A 15,914-nucleotide genomic window follows, 5' to 3' on the forward strand; every position below is an offset into this window, starting at 1 on the left:
ACCCCCTACACAATCATTTTAAGTATGCGCTACACTTAAGTTTCTTTGACAGTTTATACAGTGGAAAAAAAAATACAGTGGATGTGAACAAAATGGGTGTGGGAAAAAATGTTTGAAAGAAAGTACACTCAAACACATTACTAACAGAAGACTATATTGATGTTTTGGTTTTTTATCAACATTCCTCAAACCAGTTACAATTTGACAGGCTTTATCTAACAAAGCAACCATTCAGGCAAAATCTAAACAATATCTTTGCAAACTTCTAGTTCTATGTTGGTGACTAATCAGTCACGAGGAAGGGTTATGGATTCTAACTTGGTTCTAGGAAGAAAGGCTGATCGTGATTTAGTTATGTATACTGCTGGAAGTCTTCCACATTCCCATTAAAAGCAAATAAACCCATATGTTTTCAGAAATGGGACTTCAGAAGGGATGCTGTGGACTTGAAATGTACCTTGCTAAGTAAGTAGAACATCTTTTCTGCTGCATTTCTCCATGATGTTCACCCTTTAAGTCATTATTTAGAGTTTATTTCAGATACCCTATGATTGTGCATTGGATACTTTGTTATATTGCATTTCTTTCAAGTTGTCATCAAGTTATGTAACAGTGGTAGATGTCAATGTGGAAATTGTATATATGCCCATGAGAGACGAGTATAATCTCTCAAAAAGAAAGTTCACCAAGAATTAAACAGAAACCATGCATTGAAAATATGAAATACATAGTTTGTGGCCCTTCCTAGGTAGATGTATAAAGAACAAACACTATCACAAAATAGAGAAATGCAGTGTTGAAATTCAGTTTGGTAGTAACACACTTGTGTTTTGCTCTAGCAGAAGAAAGTTACGCAGACAAATAGCTCAGTGTAATAAGAGGATTAAGAGCTCAGCTCTTAAGGCTGTGGTTAGAGTGTGGCTGTAGCTCTGCTAGATTAGAAGTTTACTGTGCCTAACTACTCATAGCAGCCTTGCCACCAGGAGTTGGAACTGAGGCTTGCTGGCATGTGTATTTGATTCCTAGCCAAGTTCTGTTAAAATGACCCACATTGGCATCAACACTTCTAATACCAGGGTTATTTTGGTTTTATTACATGGATGTTCTTTAGCAAAAGAGGTCAAGGAATTTTTCTCCCAGAACTTAAATATTAAGAGCAACTCATCTTCTACTGGAGAAGATCAAAGTATTTACATCTGATTTTTAGCTGCATACAACCACCTTGGTGAGATACATTATTTGACTGAAAGTTGTTATCTTCAAGACGATGTAGGGCACTTCAGTTGTATTAATAACACAAGCAGTCTTGTCCTTACTCATGACTTCTATAGATTGGAAGATGCTTAGCTACTCTTGAAGTCCATAGTAAGAAATGAAACATGCCAGTTTCATCACAATAACTTGAAAGATAAATAGTCTAGAAACATGCTGAGTGCCTGGATTTTAATAGAAACCACACAGTAGTTGCAGGTGATTAACTAGGAACATTCAGGTGATTAACCAGGATCAACTGCAAAATGACTGTTTTCCTCTGATGTCCTGATTTTGCAGAAGTGCAGTTGCTGCCTTTTCAGTGCTATCTTTGTGGGTAATTTGAGATGTTCAAGAGCCTTGTTTTGCTTGTAGAGCCTGAGGCTTGATCACTATTCTAGTGAACTATCTGGCTTGAATAGTCATTAAAAATAACTTTTTTTACTGGTCTTTAGTGTCCTACCTAATCTGAGAATACTAAAATAATCAGAGTAGCTTTATTTGTAGCACTGCAGTAAACAGGAGACAAACTATAGACCACAGATTCTATTTTGCTTGCACTTAGTAATTACACTTACCTGACACAAGGATATTTAAAGACTGAAGGACGGTGGGAGGACTAATGACCTCATCTGCACTTTCCAAATGCCTTGGTTATCTTTTGTCTTGTAAATGGTAGGCTTTTCCATGATTCAGTGTTTATTAGGCTATTGCAAAAGAGATTTGTTGTAAGAATCTGTGTACCCACTGAAAAGACTTACTAATTCTTTCTTCCTGTTCCTGTCCAGATGGAGGGTATTGCACCAATCTATTCTTGGTGTCCCACTGTGAACTGCTTATGTGAATGAACTAATTTCAAAAGACCTGTATTTCCTTTTGTTTCTTCTGTGACTACTGCTCCCTGATCTTAGCTAAGAGAAATCTGAGATTCTGTGTCTAGGCTGACTGGTGTGTTTATTTCCTGAGAATCAGGATGTGGTTGAGAACACCCCTACACAGGTACATGTCACTGGACAGCCTCCAGACAAGAGACAGCTTCTGCCTGGCCAAGTGGACAGCTACATCAGTCTGAATCTGGGTGGCTTTGCCTTTAGTAGCACATAGGTGAAAAGTTCAGGCTGTTGGGGTTGGTTTTTTTTTTTTTTTAATATCTACATCTAATCTTACTGGCTTGGTATTGAAAGTCTGGAAGTCCTTTTACAGACTTAGGGCCTAGATCCCACCACTGTCTTTCCTTGTTGCTTTAGAGATCTCCTGTTTCTTCATAGAAAAGACAGTTTCTCTAATATAAGCCATTTGTCTAACAATGCCCTTGGTCTAAGGCTGATCTATAGAAGCATGATCCAACAAGAAAAAAGAAAAAACTTCTGAAATAACGCATAGCTTTGTCATTCTGTACATGAATTGAAAGTTTCGTAATACTAGATCATGTTTTAGCATAGCTACTGATACACTGCATTCTGATTTACAGGCATGCCAGGGAAATTTAATTAACTGATGTACAAGCAGTCTACTGACTGATTTTCCTCGTTCACTGCTATAAAACTGAATTATGAAGGCAGGAAGTGAAAGGCTGAATGTGTGTTTTAAGAACGCTGTTCAAAACCTGGAAACTTGAAGATTAAATATTGGTGTCTCTTGCTTTGTGAAGTGTTTCCCACCGTATGTGTTAGAAAGTCCCGTTTTTTAAGAGGAAAAATATATTAATAACAAGTGAATAGGTGCATAGAAAAACTTAACTAGAAGAGATCAATCTTAATATGATTTTATCAAGAGGAAAAACCAGAAAACCAAAGAAGTCAAATTCCCATTTTCCTACCAAAATTTCACTACTTTTCTGAAGCAATGAAGGCAAAGCTATTCTAATAAAAATAAAGTAATTTTTGCTGCAACTCCACTTAATGCAATACAGTAGCTTTTCAAGGAAAGCAAGTTTTTCTGGAGGTGTGGGTAGAGAAGGTTAGATTCCGGTAGATTATCATGACACCATACTCTTTGGATTCTGTGTCTATTAGATGTGTGCATGCATTCAAAGGATTTTGCTGCTTTGTAAAGTAGAAAGCTATTCCTGGATGGAATCCAGATGTGTGGGCTCAGATTTTGCTGCATTTTTTGCAACATTTTTAGAATAGGGACGAATGAAATCAGAGTCACTTCTGAGATGAACTGCCTGTTTCTCTTGCCTGGTGCTTTGTCATGGAGTCCTGCCCAGAGCAAAGAATAGATAGATGTTTTCATTTTGTGATAGGTGGTGTTTTTTTCCTCAGTAATATTGGCTACCTTAGAATTGTGACAGACCAGCTGCCAGGCTGTTAGAGGTGTAATGTGCAGAAGTATCATTAAGAAAAAAGTTCATTTTGTGTACTTACCTTGGAAACAATGGTAAGTACAATGGAGCTGCAACATTGCCAAATGTTGTCAGCTCGTTCCACAACCATAGTGAAATTCAGAAGAAAGGAATCTTGATAGCCTGCAGAAATTAGGGTTTTAATTATACAATGATGGCTGACAACATTTGCCAATAATTTTTTTTACTCATAGTATTTTTCTAAAGATTGCTGTGTCAGCATGGCAGATACATATATTCTAATGCTGATTGAATTTTTAAAAAATGACAGTCACTTCAGCATATTATGTTTGGTGTTGACAGAGAGCCAACCCACACTGATTAAGGAGAAAAAGCAGAGCTATTGTTTCATGTATTTCCCAGGAAAAACGCAGCCGCAAATTCTTAATCCTTCCAAATTCCCCATCTCTTTCAGGCAGTCTGGCAATACTGTTTCTGCCATGAGGTCTGCTTAGGTTATTTTTTTACTGCTGCTAAGACTTTAGTGCTTTTTATAATCCATTTGATTTCTAAAATAATGTGTGCAGATAAAAGGATAACTACCACAATTTTGGGCAAAAAGACTCAAAATCTTTTCCTTGCAACTGCCCGAGCCCATGCCATTCTGACATGTGCAATGCAATATGGTGCAATAGGCTGTCTCGCAGAACTTGCTGTTCCATGTGGCTTTCTGGCAGCACGTGGCTGCTGCTGTGCTCTGCTGTAGGAGCAGAGTGATAAGAAAAGGCCATTTTGTCTAGTTAAGTTTGGAACGTGGTGAAAAACAGTGAAACAGTAGTTGGTGGAATGTGGACATGCCAGTACCATCAAAAGGGTTATGTTCATTCTGAGCTACTGCTGTGTTACAGACCAGACTGTTCTGTCATTGCTACTACCTTTTTTGTTGTTGTTGTTGTTGTTTTTTGGGATTTCAGCTGCAAAGACAAGTCCTCCGAGTTTGTGGTTGGAGTGCTGCCCATTGACCACAAGCATCTGAAGAGCGTGTTTGTTAAACGATGTTGTGACATGTTATTGGCTGGCTTATCTGAGCAAGTATATTCTTGAATGCAATATATATGCAAACATTTTAAGTGCCCCATTAATCAGATTAGTTGAATGATAAACTCACTACATTCTTGGACTCGGGTCGTTATGGGTTGGGTGCTTTTTTTGCCTTGCGTATTTAAGCACTGTATCCCATAATGTGTTTAGTTTCTTTCTTTGCTTAGCCAGAAGCTACAGTAGCCCCCGAGAGGGGACAATGGGTTCCCAGAGGGAACAGAAGGCTTTCATCCCTTGCAGCCGCTAACGGCGGGGCTAATCCCGCTGGCCGCACCGGCGCAGAGCCGCCGGGCCGAAGGGCACCGAGCGCGGCCGGCAGCCGTGCGTGCGCGGGGGGCGGTGCCGGCGGCCGCGGGCCGGGAGCGGCGGCGCTGTGAGTGCGGGGCCGCGGTGCGAGTGTGCGTGCGGGGTGAGCGCGGGGCACGGTGCGAGTGTGCGTGCGGGGTGAGCGCGGGGCACGGTGCGAGTGTGCGTGCGGGGTGAGCGCGGGGCACGGTGCGAGTGTGCGTGCGGCGCCGCGTGTGCGTGCGGCGCGTCGGGGATGGGCGGGACAGCGGCGCTGGGCGTGCGGGGCCGCAGAGCGGGCGTCCGGCGGCTGGGAGGGCCACGGGTCCGCGTTGTGCCGCCCGGGGCCGGGTGTCCCACCCGTGGCTGTCGCCCCACGGGGGTCTCTCTCCTCCCCGCTGGCCCCGGGTCGCAGCCGCAGCGCGCCGGCAGGGGGGAGGCGGCGGCGACCGCCGGCTACTGAGCACCGACGGGCGGCCGGGGACCCCCGCAGCTCTCGCCAGCCCGAGCTGTCGAGATTTGGAATCCTACCTATGCCTGCCCTCGTGGTTTGACGTTTTGAGAGATCCCTGCTTGCTAGGCAATCTTATCCCGTGCGTGAGTAGGCACAGCAGGATCCGTGAAGGACGAAGAGACTCCGTGCTTCGTTTCTCTTCCATTCCTGATGCGCTGGTTGGGTCCTGGGTGCAGTCGCTCAGCTCAGGAAATCCATTTTTGAGCTGCTCGAAGGACAGCCTGGAGGTCTCCCAGCCTTTTCTTTTATAACCATAGGGGCACTGTTCCCATCAGACCTGGTTCATAGCAGACGATGGAAGGGGAAACAAGGTTGTGTGGAAATTAATCTGCACTGGGTGGGTTTGTGGAGGTGTTACAGCCTCGTTCATGCATAAAGCCCCTCTGCCTTATGGCGTGGAGTTGAAACGTGTCCATTATCTGGTGTCTTTGCTTTTGGTAACAATTTTGCTGTTATGAATTGTATAGTGTGAGAAATGCAGAAGTTAAAATATAGAACGTTAAAATATAAGCAAGGCCTAAGAACCCAAAAAGGCAGGGAAATCTTTATTTAAGCTTGAATCTGCAGGGCTTAGAATTCCTGGATCTGCTGTGTAGGAACAGGAGGGATCACTTGCTGCCTAGCACCTGCCGTGCTTTCAGTAAATACTGACTTGTATTATCAGTGGGTCTGCTGGTATTCTCTTTCCTCCACCACCTCTTCAGACTGACACAGAGTGCAGCTTTCCTGCTCTGGATCACCAGCAGACTGAGCTGTGAGTTCATCCTGTATTATCTTCAGATAGGTACTTTTTGCAGTTCTGTGCTCCATGAAATATCACACATCTCCATGGTATCCATTCACTGACTCATCAGAGATCTGAATTTTTCCATACATAGTGTCTAGCTGCCTGTTCCCTCTCAATACACCAAGAGACCTGGAAGATTTCCAAAGTGGCTTGCCAGAGCTCTTTGCTCTCCCTTGCTCTAAAGAAAAGGCTTGTTGAGCTGTTGGATTTCTTTAAAACAGTCTTTTAAAAAAGTCTTTAAATGGGGGTAACAACTAACTTCCTTTCAAAGGAAGGAGTATGGTTTGTTTGCTTGACACACCAACTTTCTCTACAGCTACAGCTATAGAATTCAGTAGTGAACCATGCACGAGTTGGGAAGAAACCCAAAAAGATGATTGTTATTCTCAACACAATGTGTGGTTTGATAGGTCTTTACAATGCTAAAAAGAAAGGAAAATAATCCCTTGTGTTGTGAAGATTACATTTATGCCAGAAGAAATGCTAGGAGGCCTCTCTGTGCATTGATTTTGGGGTTTACAGGCCAATTTAAGTTGGAAGAGTACTCCTAGGTTTCTCCAGTCAGAACCCTGCTTCAAGCAGGGCTAAGTTTGAAGGTCTGTCAGGATGCTGTATTTTGCAATGCTTAATGGTATTTAAATGCTCATGAAATCTTGATGAGCATGTTACCAGGTTATTGTGAATTGTAAATTTTCTTTATAGGGGTAGCTTACAAAGGTATTTGTAATCATGACTCATTTTTTGGGGGGGGGGGAGGTGGAAAATATCTCATAAAAAATCCGCTCAACTTGTAACTTGTTTGGGATACGCAAGTTATGACAAAGCCCTGAAACATTTTTAGGCTTGATATGGAATGTCTTGGGGAAGCTGGAGTGGGAGAGGAAGGAAGAACGAGCAATGGTCAAAACCGCTTTAGGCTAGAGAGTATTTGCTAGTGCAGTCCAACTTGCAAGACAGTTTTCTTTTTAGGAAAAGTATGTGAGGAAATCTGTTTGCTACTCTGAGTCTTACTGGCATCTTGAAAACAGAGGGACACAGCTGCAATGGGTCCTGTTTACACTATTAAAATAAATGTTTAAGGATAACTGTCCTCTGAATGACAATTTTTTCTTTGGTTGTGGGTGGGAGGGAAATGAGACATCTAAAAAACAACGTTTTAACTGGTCTTGACAAAAGTGAAGACCATCCACTGGCACTTAAAACAGGATTAAGGTTAAGCTTGTCTAAATTCTGGTTAACTGAGTACTGACAGGCCATAAAATAACTCACTGTTATTTTGTAGATCTCTTGTGGTCACCACAAAAACATAAAACATCTTTTTGTGTCTTCGTTTTTTCTTTGGCCTGTACTGTTTAAAGAGGAGTGTTCAGTCTTTTCTGGAAGTTTTAACAGAGGTTAAGAGAGGTTGAAGATCTGATAGTCCCAGAGAAAATGATGCTTTTTAGCAGAGGGATGTTGCCATTAAAGCAGGTAATTGTCTATAAAAACTATAATTCTCTATAGAGGTACAGCCTCTATACTAATTTTTTTTTTCCTAATATTGTGCATTGTGATGACTTTTAAATTTTTTTCCAGGGTTGTTTGTATTGTTTTTGTATACTGCATGCATGTGTGAAGGGGTTAGATGTAGAATAGGCACAGGGAAAACAATACTTGTAAAAATGCCCGGTTCTACAGAAGAGCATGGCTTAGCATGCAGATCTAATCGTTTTGTGCTGTGTTCCCAGCTTCAGAAAGGCTTTCTGTAATTCCTGTTCCCTGTAACTACCCGCCCCATAAAAAGGGCTCAGTTAAAAAGCAAACCAGAAGGTTGAACGATTAGGATACCTTTAAATGAGTCCTGCCCTGGGTTGGACGGCCGTGCTGGCTTTTGTCACTGCCGGGTGGCTGGGCAGGGCTTGGCAGAGCGCGGTCGTGGCGAGGCAGCGGCTGCGGCTCCTCCCCAGCCCTGCCCCGGCCGCCGCGCAGCGCAGTCCGGCTCCGCTCCTGCGCTCGCCGCCGGGGCGCTGCTGGTGCCCGGAGCTCAGCAGCCTGCATGGGTTCTGGTGAGTGCCGCACCCCCGCCGAGGCTTGCGGGATGCTCTCCTGTCTCCTCTCATGCATTGTGGCTTATGGGATGCTTTCTTCTGTCTTCTTATTGCTGCTCGGCGTTTAAAAACGTGATCGCAAGGCAGTTGTGTTTGTATTTTAATGTGGGGGGGAGAGTTTTGAAGTCCTTTTGAGCTTCAGATTTCCTTAATAAACAGCAGCTAACCAGAAATGGAGCTTCTAGTTGCAAATGCTCAGCTGTTTTCCAGTCAGTCTCAGCACTTGGGGTTCAATGACATGATGCGTCAGGGCTCAGCCTATCTCGTTAGAAAATGTTTTAATAATCCTGCCTGCTGCTTCCCATGCATATTTTTCAAAGTGGCTCATTATGGTGTTTGCTTAGAAGGGGAGCAATTTAGGTATCAACTTGCAGAGCTGCATTTTCCTTTTTCCTATTTATATAAATAGCAAAAAAATCCCATATTTGAATAAGGTTGGTTTTTTAGTCACTGTGTGGAGCGTGACAAAGAGTCCAACTACACTTAATGATCTCCTGGATCAATAACTACTGATTGGAAGCTGACTTTTAGAGATGCTCTTTATGCTAACAACAATTAAAAGCTATGTGAGAACTACTCATTAATCATTTGCCACAAATTTTGTAACATTTTTGTACAAATTATGTGCACAAGGGTTTAATAGTTGGGTCCTGCTCCACTGCCTGTAACTATAAGTTAAAAAAAAAAAACAAACAACACTTCATGACCTGATGAGATTGAAATCCAAATAATGGGGTAATCAAACTCTGGGAGGGAGCGGGGCTTTAGCCAATGGGGTATGCTACAGAGATTTTAAGTCTTTACACAAGGATATTGCTGCATTACATACATTTGGAGTTACATTTGCATCATTCCAAAGGCTGGGGTCAGGATGGTCTCTGATAGGTGTCAGAGGCAGATATAAAAAATGTCATTACAACATGACTTCATGTTTGAAAGAAGTATGTAAAGAAAGCAGATACAGTCAAGGAAGTTTTGCCTTGGTTAGAAATAATTGGTGAAATAGGGTAGGATCTGTTCTCTTATCTGCATGATGTTTGTGTAAACTGGCCTTGTTTCTTGCTCAGGATCATGGGTTACTTACGTTTTTAAACCGTGATACTGCCTCCCTTGAAACCAAGTATGCTGTTAAAAGAACAATGTGATTTTTCTTTTTATTTCCCAATGTTGCATTTGTTTATCAGTAGTGTTCTGGAGCTGGGTTTAAGGATAGAAAGGGGTTTTCTCACAGAAAATTCTCGGCCCAAAATTGAGGAGCTTCTCCTCATTGTTTCTGAATTCTGGAAACAGCTCGCCATGGGGATAAAGATGATGTGTATGTCTGGTTTATTAGCAGTCACAGTTCAAAAGACTAATATTATTCTTACATTTATTGAGGTGGGAACCTCACCCATACAAAAGTATATACAGACAGCAGTATTTACCAAAATATTCTATCAGGAATATTTGTAAGTGATGGTTCCCATTGCAATGCACAGTTCCAAGTGGTGTTCCAAGGAGTGCAGGCTGTTTGTTCCTGCTGTCCTTTCTGCTTTAGCAAGAGTGGCAGCAAGTTAGCATAGAGGGAGAAGGTGCTGGCCCAAGCATATTTGCAATGCCAGATCACTGGGTAATAAAATGGTTGCAAGTCTACATTTTTCTGTCTGCAGGCATGAGCTCTAAGTTTGGCTTTGTGCCTGCTTTTCCTTTTCTCAGTGGGGAACTCAGTGGTTCTCAGTGGGGAACTATAAGGAATGTGAAAGGTTACCAGTTATGATGAACCAGATACAGCAGGTTTAGATTTTTTTTTCCCCAAGTCTTCTATAGTATATTTGTAAAGTTCACTGTTTAATATAGTGTGTGTAAAACATTTAATTTACAAATGCTTCTCTTTTTTTTTGAAGAAACTTCTGTCTTACTGTAATAATTTAAGTTACTGACTAATGTACAGGTCATATTATGAGAGGCGCTTTATTACATACATTTTGATCATCTTTCTCCTCACTGCATCTGAGCACTTAATAATTGATGTTTTTGTCTGGTGTCAGGGAAGCATAAGAACATCTTGTCAATATCTAGTTTTGATGTGGGTCAGGCACAGAATTGGAGTGTAATTGCTATCTTTTAAAACCCCTTTCAGTACATTAATAAATATACAGGTCATCTCCGTTAAACCAAAAATACCTGCATGAGCTTTTAGTTGTTTTAATCCACTTCCTCGTCCTCTTGCATCATTGATGTTCAGTGTCAGAGCTGTTCTTTCTTTCTCTTTGCAGAAATGTCCTTCCTGCCTGACCTGGGCGCCTTCACCATGGGCATGTGGTCTGTTGGCCTGGGAGCCATTGGTGCAGCTGTGACGGGGATCGTCCTTGCTAACACAGACTTATTTTTGTCCAAGCCAGAAAAGGCTACACTGGAGTTTTTAGAGGAGATAGAGCTAAAAACTTTGGGATCAGGTAAGATTATGGCTAGTTCAAACCACATTCTTCAAGAATTGGATTTCTATAAGAACCTTTCTAAGGCCAGGGTTGGAAGCACTTTTCTTAGTCTTTCCTAGTTGTGACACGTAGTTGAGTGTCCTTGATATCCAATACTTGTGGTGAAGGAAAAACAACCAAAACTGTTATTTATTTCTGGATGAAACAAGACACACTTCTAAAAATCAATAATGCAGTAATCTCCTCTTATACTTATGACTTTTTTTCCTGTGAGAACTGTATTTGAATGTGGAATTCTCTGCAGTGCTTTGGTCCATGAAGTATGAATCGTTATAAACAAGACTGGCTGATATTATTGTTGGTGTTGTTTCTCCTGTACAAACAGAACAAAGGACATTCAAAGCAGGTGAACTGTGGAAGGAGAATGGTGCAGTGATCATGGCTGTACGAAGACCTGGATGATTTTTGTGCAGAGAGGTACTTGCTGGGCTTGGGGATTAATTAAATAGAGTTGAGATCTGCTTGCATAAGTAGTCTGTAAATAAAGGGAGGGGATGAATAGCACAGTCATCAAATACATCTGAAGTATCTGAAAGGTTCTGTTTCATGGTTCAAACTGGCCACCAGCTACCAGCATACTTAGTTTCTTTTGCAGCTGGTTTGTATGGTCCAGGTCCTTACCTTTTCCTTCTGAAGGTGATGGTTACATGATTTTTACATCTGCCAGGGACCTAGTCCGTGGTAATTAGAAAGGGAGATTGCACAAGATTCACTTGGTAATGAGTCTTATGAGCTATTTTTATATATATATAGTCCAAAATAAGTCTCTGTGAGCCAGGTAGTGTCTGGTCAAATACAGCCCAAGACTGGATTGGCAGAAAGCCATCAGATAAAGCTCATTTGCAAAAAGAGGTGTGCATGGAGGGAGTACCTCTTGGTGCTGGGTGCTAAATGTGAGGCATAAGGTACAGACTCTGAAGATAAGGAGTTCTTGTTCCATAACAAGCTGGGCTGGAAAATAAATTTTGATCCTTAAGTTGACATTAGGCTCCTTGGGTGGAGCTCCTTGGAAGCAGACACCTAAAACATGATTTGAATGTACCAAATACCTGGGAACAGCCATAGCTTGCACCTTGGACATTGTGTTTCTCATAGCTATAGGGAAAAATAGTTATTATCTTATTACTCACTGCTCTATAACATGGAGCAATTAACATTGTAACCTCTACCTTAAGGCATCTGCTCCCAACAGTAGCAACTGCTTAAATACGTGTAGAATTCTTGGAAGGTTCCAGTGCTCTGCTCTCTGAACAGGTGGGAGGAGAATGCACTTAGGTGCCTGCCTCTGTAACTTTCACACACAGTCAGGAATCCCAGAGTGATTTTTTATTATTAGCAGTAGTATTACTGAAAGTTTCAAATTTGCCTGTCTGTTCATCCCTATCTGTTTGCTCCTTGGTGCTCAGTAAATTCTAGATGTCCTGCTAGCCTTTCAGTTAAGGTATTTCTGTTAGGTGACTGAGAGTGATAATATAAGCTGTGTCCATGTTTTTAAAGTGTGGGGTTGATTTTTTATGTGGGAATTCTGTCCAGTAAAAAATACCTTTCTCCATGGGAGATAAGAAACATATTTTCAGTGCACACTCTGATCTGTTCAAAACCTCAGGGATCTCTGTATAAACTGTGTGAATTTGGATTCCTTTAGGAGAACAAAAAACCCAGCAGATGAGGGTGACACCTTACATTCTTATACACCAAAAAAAGCAGTTTTGCTTCTGGGATACTGAAAGTCTATGAATAAATTCCCTGATTTTTTTTTTCCTGGGGGAATTAGGAAGGAGAGTGTATCTTCATTACTTACTGTAAACTTGCATAGCCTGCTTCTGCATAGAACCCTCAAAATACTTTGCAGAAGTACTGATAATGATGGATGTTAACTTGGAAAAAAGGATTGAAAATTCTGAAAAAGTTAAGTGATGTGCAGGCATTATATTTCTACCATTCTCAAATACTTCAGAAGATAGTTGAAGCTCTATTACAGGCAAGGTATCTCTACAGCTTTAAATTAAATATATGTTTTATCCAGCTCAGAAGAATCTGTTTCCTCCATGTTTAACAAAGAAAATTATAGTAAATCTTATGAAGAGCTACCTAGGAGTGCAACTAGCTTAAATGTTACAGGTCTGTTTCTGGCTTGTGCCTCAAGCTAGAAGTTGTGTGTTTCTGATAGTCTTGAAATTCAAGGTGAAGCTTTGCAACCTCCATTTATCGACTGAAATGCTTGGGGTTTTGTTCCTTTGCTTAGGAGGCTTCCGAGCTCTCCTCTCTGAAACCCCAGCTGTCCAAGCTGGGTGTCCCTCTCTATGCTGTTGTGAAAGAGAAGATAGGGACTGAAGTAGAGGATTTTCAGCATTACTTCAAAGGAGAAATCTTTCTGGATGAAAAGGTATAGTGAAGTTGGTGTTCTCCTTTTGTTTAAAAACAAATCTATGAATGCCCTCTTTGAGGAGCTTGTATAAATAAGTAGAATGTAGTCTGATTGAAAAAGGATTTAGTAGCACTGTAGTTTAAGTAGTTAATTGGCTTTGTTTTTCTATATTTACACATCTTGCTGAGCTTACAAACTGCGGTGTAGCAGTGCATTGATATCCTGCTGTTGCAGGCTTACTCCTCCCCTTTAGCAGGTAAACAATATGGCCTGTTAATATTTATTCCTTTCTTTCACTGGCTGTGTGACTCACTGATTTTTATGGTGTGTGAATCAAGGTTTGAAGGTGACACATATAATTAATTCATGGATTGCAGTGATATATCTTGTTCCAGTACACCAGCACGTGCTGGATTGCCAATCTCATGTCCTACAGAACCACTGCCCTGCTTTCTCCCTAAACCAGGATACACATTTAAAAATCATTTGGGTTCTGAAGAAAAAAGGATATGTAATATTCAAAATCTAGATGATCCTTTTGTTTTCTCTCTCCACCCTGCCTGTGTGAAAGAATCAGATTGAATTTAAAAAAACCCCACCAACCAACCAACCAACAAAAAAAAATACATTTATCACAAAGCACTGCTGTTGTCAACAATAGGGATGTAAGTGTACATGGGGCTTAAAAACTTGTGGATGAGCTTAAAATCCACATGAATTAAAAGCCCTGTTCCCTTTGTTTGCTGACATATTTTCTGTTCCCCTGCAGAAAGGCTTTTATGGTCCACGCAGACGAAAAATGATGTTGTCAGGCTTCTTCCGCTTGGGAGTTTGGCAAAATTTCTTCCGTGCTTGGAGAAGTGGATATAGTGGAAATCTGGAAGGAGAAGGATTCACCCTGGGAGGTGTATATGTGATTGGGGCAGGAAGACAGGTACTGCAGGCCATCTAGGAGGCTTTTTTCTCTAAGATCAGAAGTTTGTTTCCTGGAATTGTTTGGTTGGGCTGTGGATCTTTTGCTGGGAGATGTGTCTGAATTTCTCTCTTGTGTCTTTGACTAGGGTGTTTTACTGGAACATCGTGAGAAAGAATTTGGAGACAAAGTCAGCCTTCCATCTGTCCTTGAAGCTGCTGAGAAGATAAAACCACAAGCTTCATAAGTTGAAAACAGTTGCACATGTTTCTGATTAGAGCTTGAAATGTAGAATGTATCCATGTCCTGAATGTGTGGTGTAATTGCTTAACTATTTAGTGATCAAAGCACAGGAAAGGTTCTCTATTCAAACATAGAAAATTATGAAAATCCTCTTGGGTTGTTTTTGGTTTCCTTATAGCCTTCCAGGTGGACAGGATTTCGACTGGTCCTTTGTATCTGACTGTATTAATGAAAGGCTGGGTCTAAAATCTGACCTAGCCTAGATGTTCTCAGTCAGAAACAGTCGGTTGAAAACCTGTTTACCTAGGGAAACAAAACTCTTCTAAGGCTGTAGTGATGCAGTACCAGCTCAGGGGAAAAGATAATAAAACTTTACGTAAATGAAATGCCTTTGGTTTTTGCTTTTTCATTAGCATGTAAATACATCTGTGTTTCTAGAAGACTACACCCTGTCAGTCTAACACTTGAGATTTTGCATTCAAGACATGCCACTGTGTCTGCACAGTGAATTTCTTGTTAGTTCACTACTGGTTCTAGATCTTCTAAGTCCACGTGATTCCCTGCAAGGAAAATAATTGTGGCTCAAGGGCAGGTTCCTTTTTGTATCTAAGATTCTTTAAAAAAAATTTGCATCCTTATGGATAAAATTCTGACCTTTTTTCCTTAGTATTTATGTCCAGATAAAACTGATTTTAGAAAAATATATGCTCTTCAGAGTCTGTTTTTCACAGTTCCCAGAAACAGCACTAGCAGTGAGAATTTTGAGTGATTCATATGTTTCATTTGGAAACTAAATAGAAATTGGACTCATTTATGCTACTATTTGTGTTTGACTGTTTTGGGGGATGAAGGATTTGGAGAGTACACCGGCAAATTGACTCTGTGATATGGACTTTCTCTATAAAGGCTTTCCTCAGAGCTATGGACAGGTGCAGAGAACCATGAAATAAAGAATTGTGCCTGAGGGCTTCTTTTCCTGGGTTTTACCACTGAAAGGCGCATTACTGGGATTGTGTGCTGACACAAGCTCCTAAAAAATTCAAAGCATTGTGTAAGTGTCCACTTGTTTGCAGTCAGCATATGGATACTTGGGGGTGCAAGTGGTAGGGAACACAAGAGATGCTAAAAGCAATGGGTGTGAGCTACCATTTCCTATGGTTGCAAGAGGGTATGATTAACAAAGATCTTAGAGCAGCATATTGTGGCTTCTGTCTGAGTTTTCTTTCTCATGGGAAGTAGAAAGCTTTGCCATTTGCAGAGAATTGATCTTGCACAAAGACCAGCAAAGGAAATACTGATCTTAGACCTGCATTTCAGGCCTTGTCCCAAGGGCTGTTTGTGCATTTCACATAAACATGAAATGTGAAAGGCATAAACAGTCCTTGGAGAATGGAATGGAAGCCAGATAAATTCCTAGAAATTGAAGATAAAGTGAAGTGCCTGTAGAACCTGCTGAATCTGGAAAGTATCTCCTTACAATTTTGTGTACAGGCAACTGAATTCCACCCACTGTGTCAGAGCTGGCTGCTCAGGGAGCCTTGGATGGTGACAAGGATGCCATGGGGCTGCAGCCCTGCTCTCAGCCTACCCAAAGGGAGTGG

At 41.4% G+C, this 15,914-nt stretch overlaps 1 protein-coding gene across 5 annotated transcripts; it reads left to right on the top strand.

Moving 5' to 3' along the window:
* Nucleotides 1-443: 443 nt before the first annotated feature.
* Nucleotides 444-14,699, top strand: PRXL2A (peroxiredoxin like 2A). 5 transcript variants are annotated; one of them, XM_053949359.1, is made up of 6 exons: nucleotides 444-465; nucleotides 10,568-10,747; nucleotides 11,115-11,206; nucleotides 13,035-13,175; nucleotides 13,927-14,091; nucleotides 14,219-14,699. In XM_053949359.1, the coding sequence occupies exons 2-6, from the start codon at nucleotides 10,570-10,572 to the stop codon at nucleotides 14,315-14,317; spliced, it is 675 nt and encodes a 224-aa protein (XP_053805334.1). In that variant the 5' UTR covers nucleotides 444-465; nucleotides 10,568-10,569; the 3' UTR covers nucleotides 14,318-14,699. The 5 variants fall into 5 exon arrangements, with proteins under 5 accessions (XP_053805334.1, XP_053805331.1, XP_053805332.1 ...); XM_053949356.1 differs by lacking the exon at nucleotides 444-465 and adding an exon at nucleotides 4,904-5,012; XM_053949357.1 differs by lacking the exon at nucleotides 444-465 and adding an exon at nucleotides 5,230-5,665.
* Nucleotides 14,700-15,914: the final 1,215 nt, after the last annotated feature.

The sequence above is a fragment of the Vidua chalybeata genome, chromosome 8 (assembly GCF_026979565.1).
Source record: "Vidua chalybeata isolate OUT-0048 chromosome 8, bVidCha1 merged haplotype, whole genome shotgun sequence".
Taxonomy (NCBI): Eukaryota; Metazoa; Chordata; class Aves; order Passeriformes; family Viduidae; genus Vidua; species Vidua chalybeata.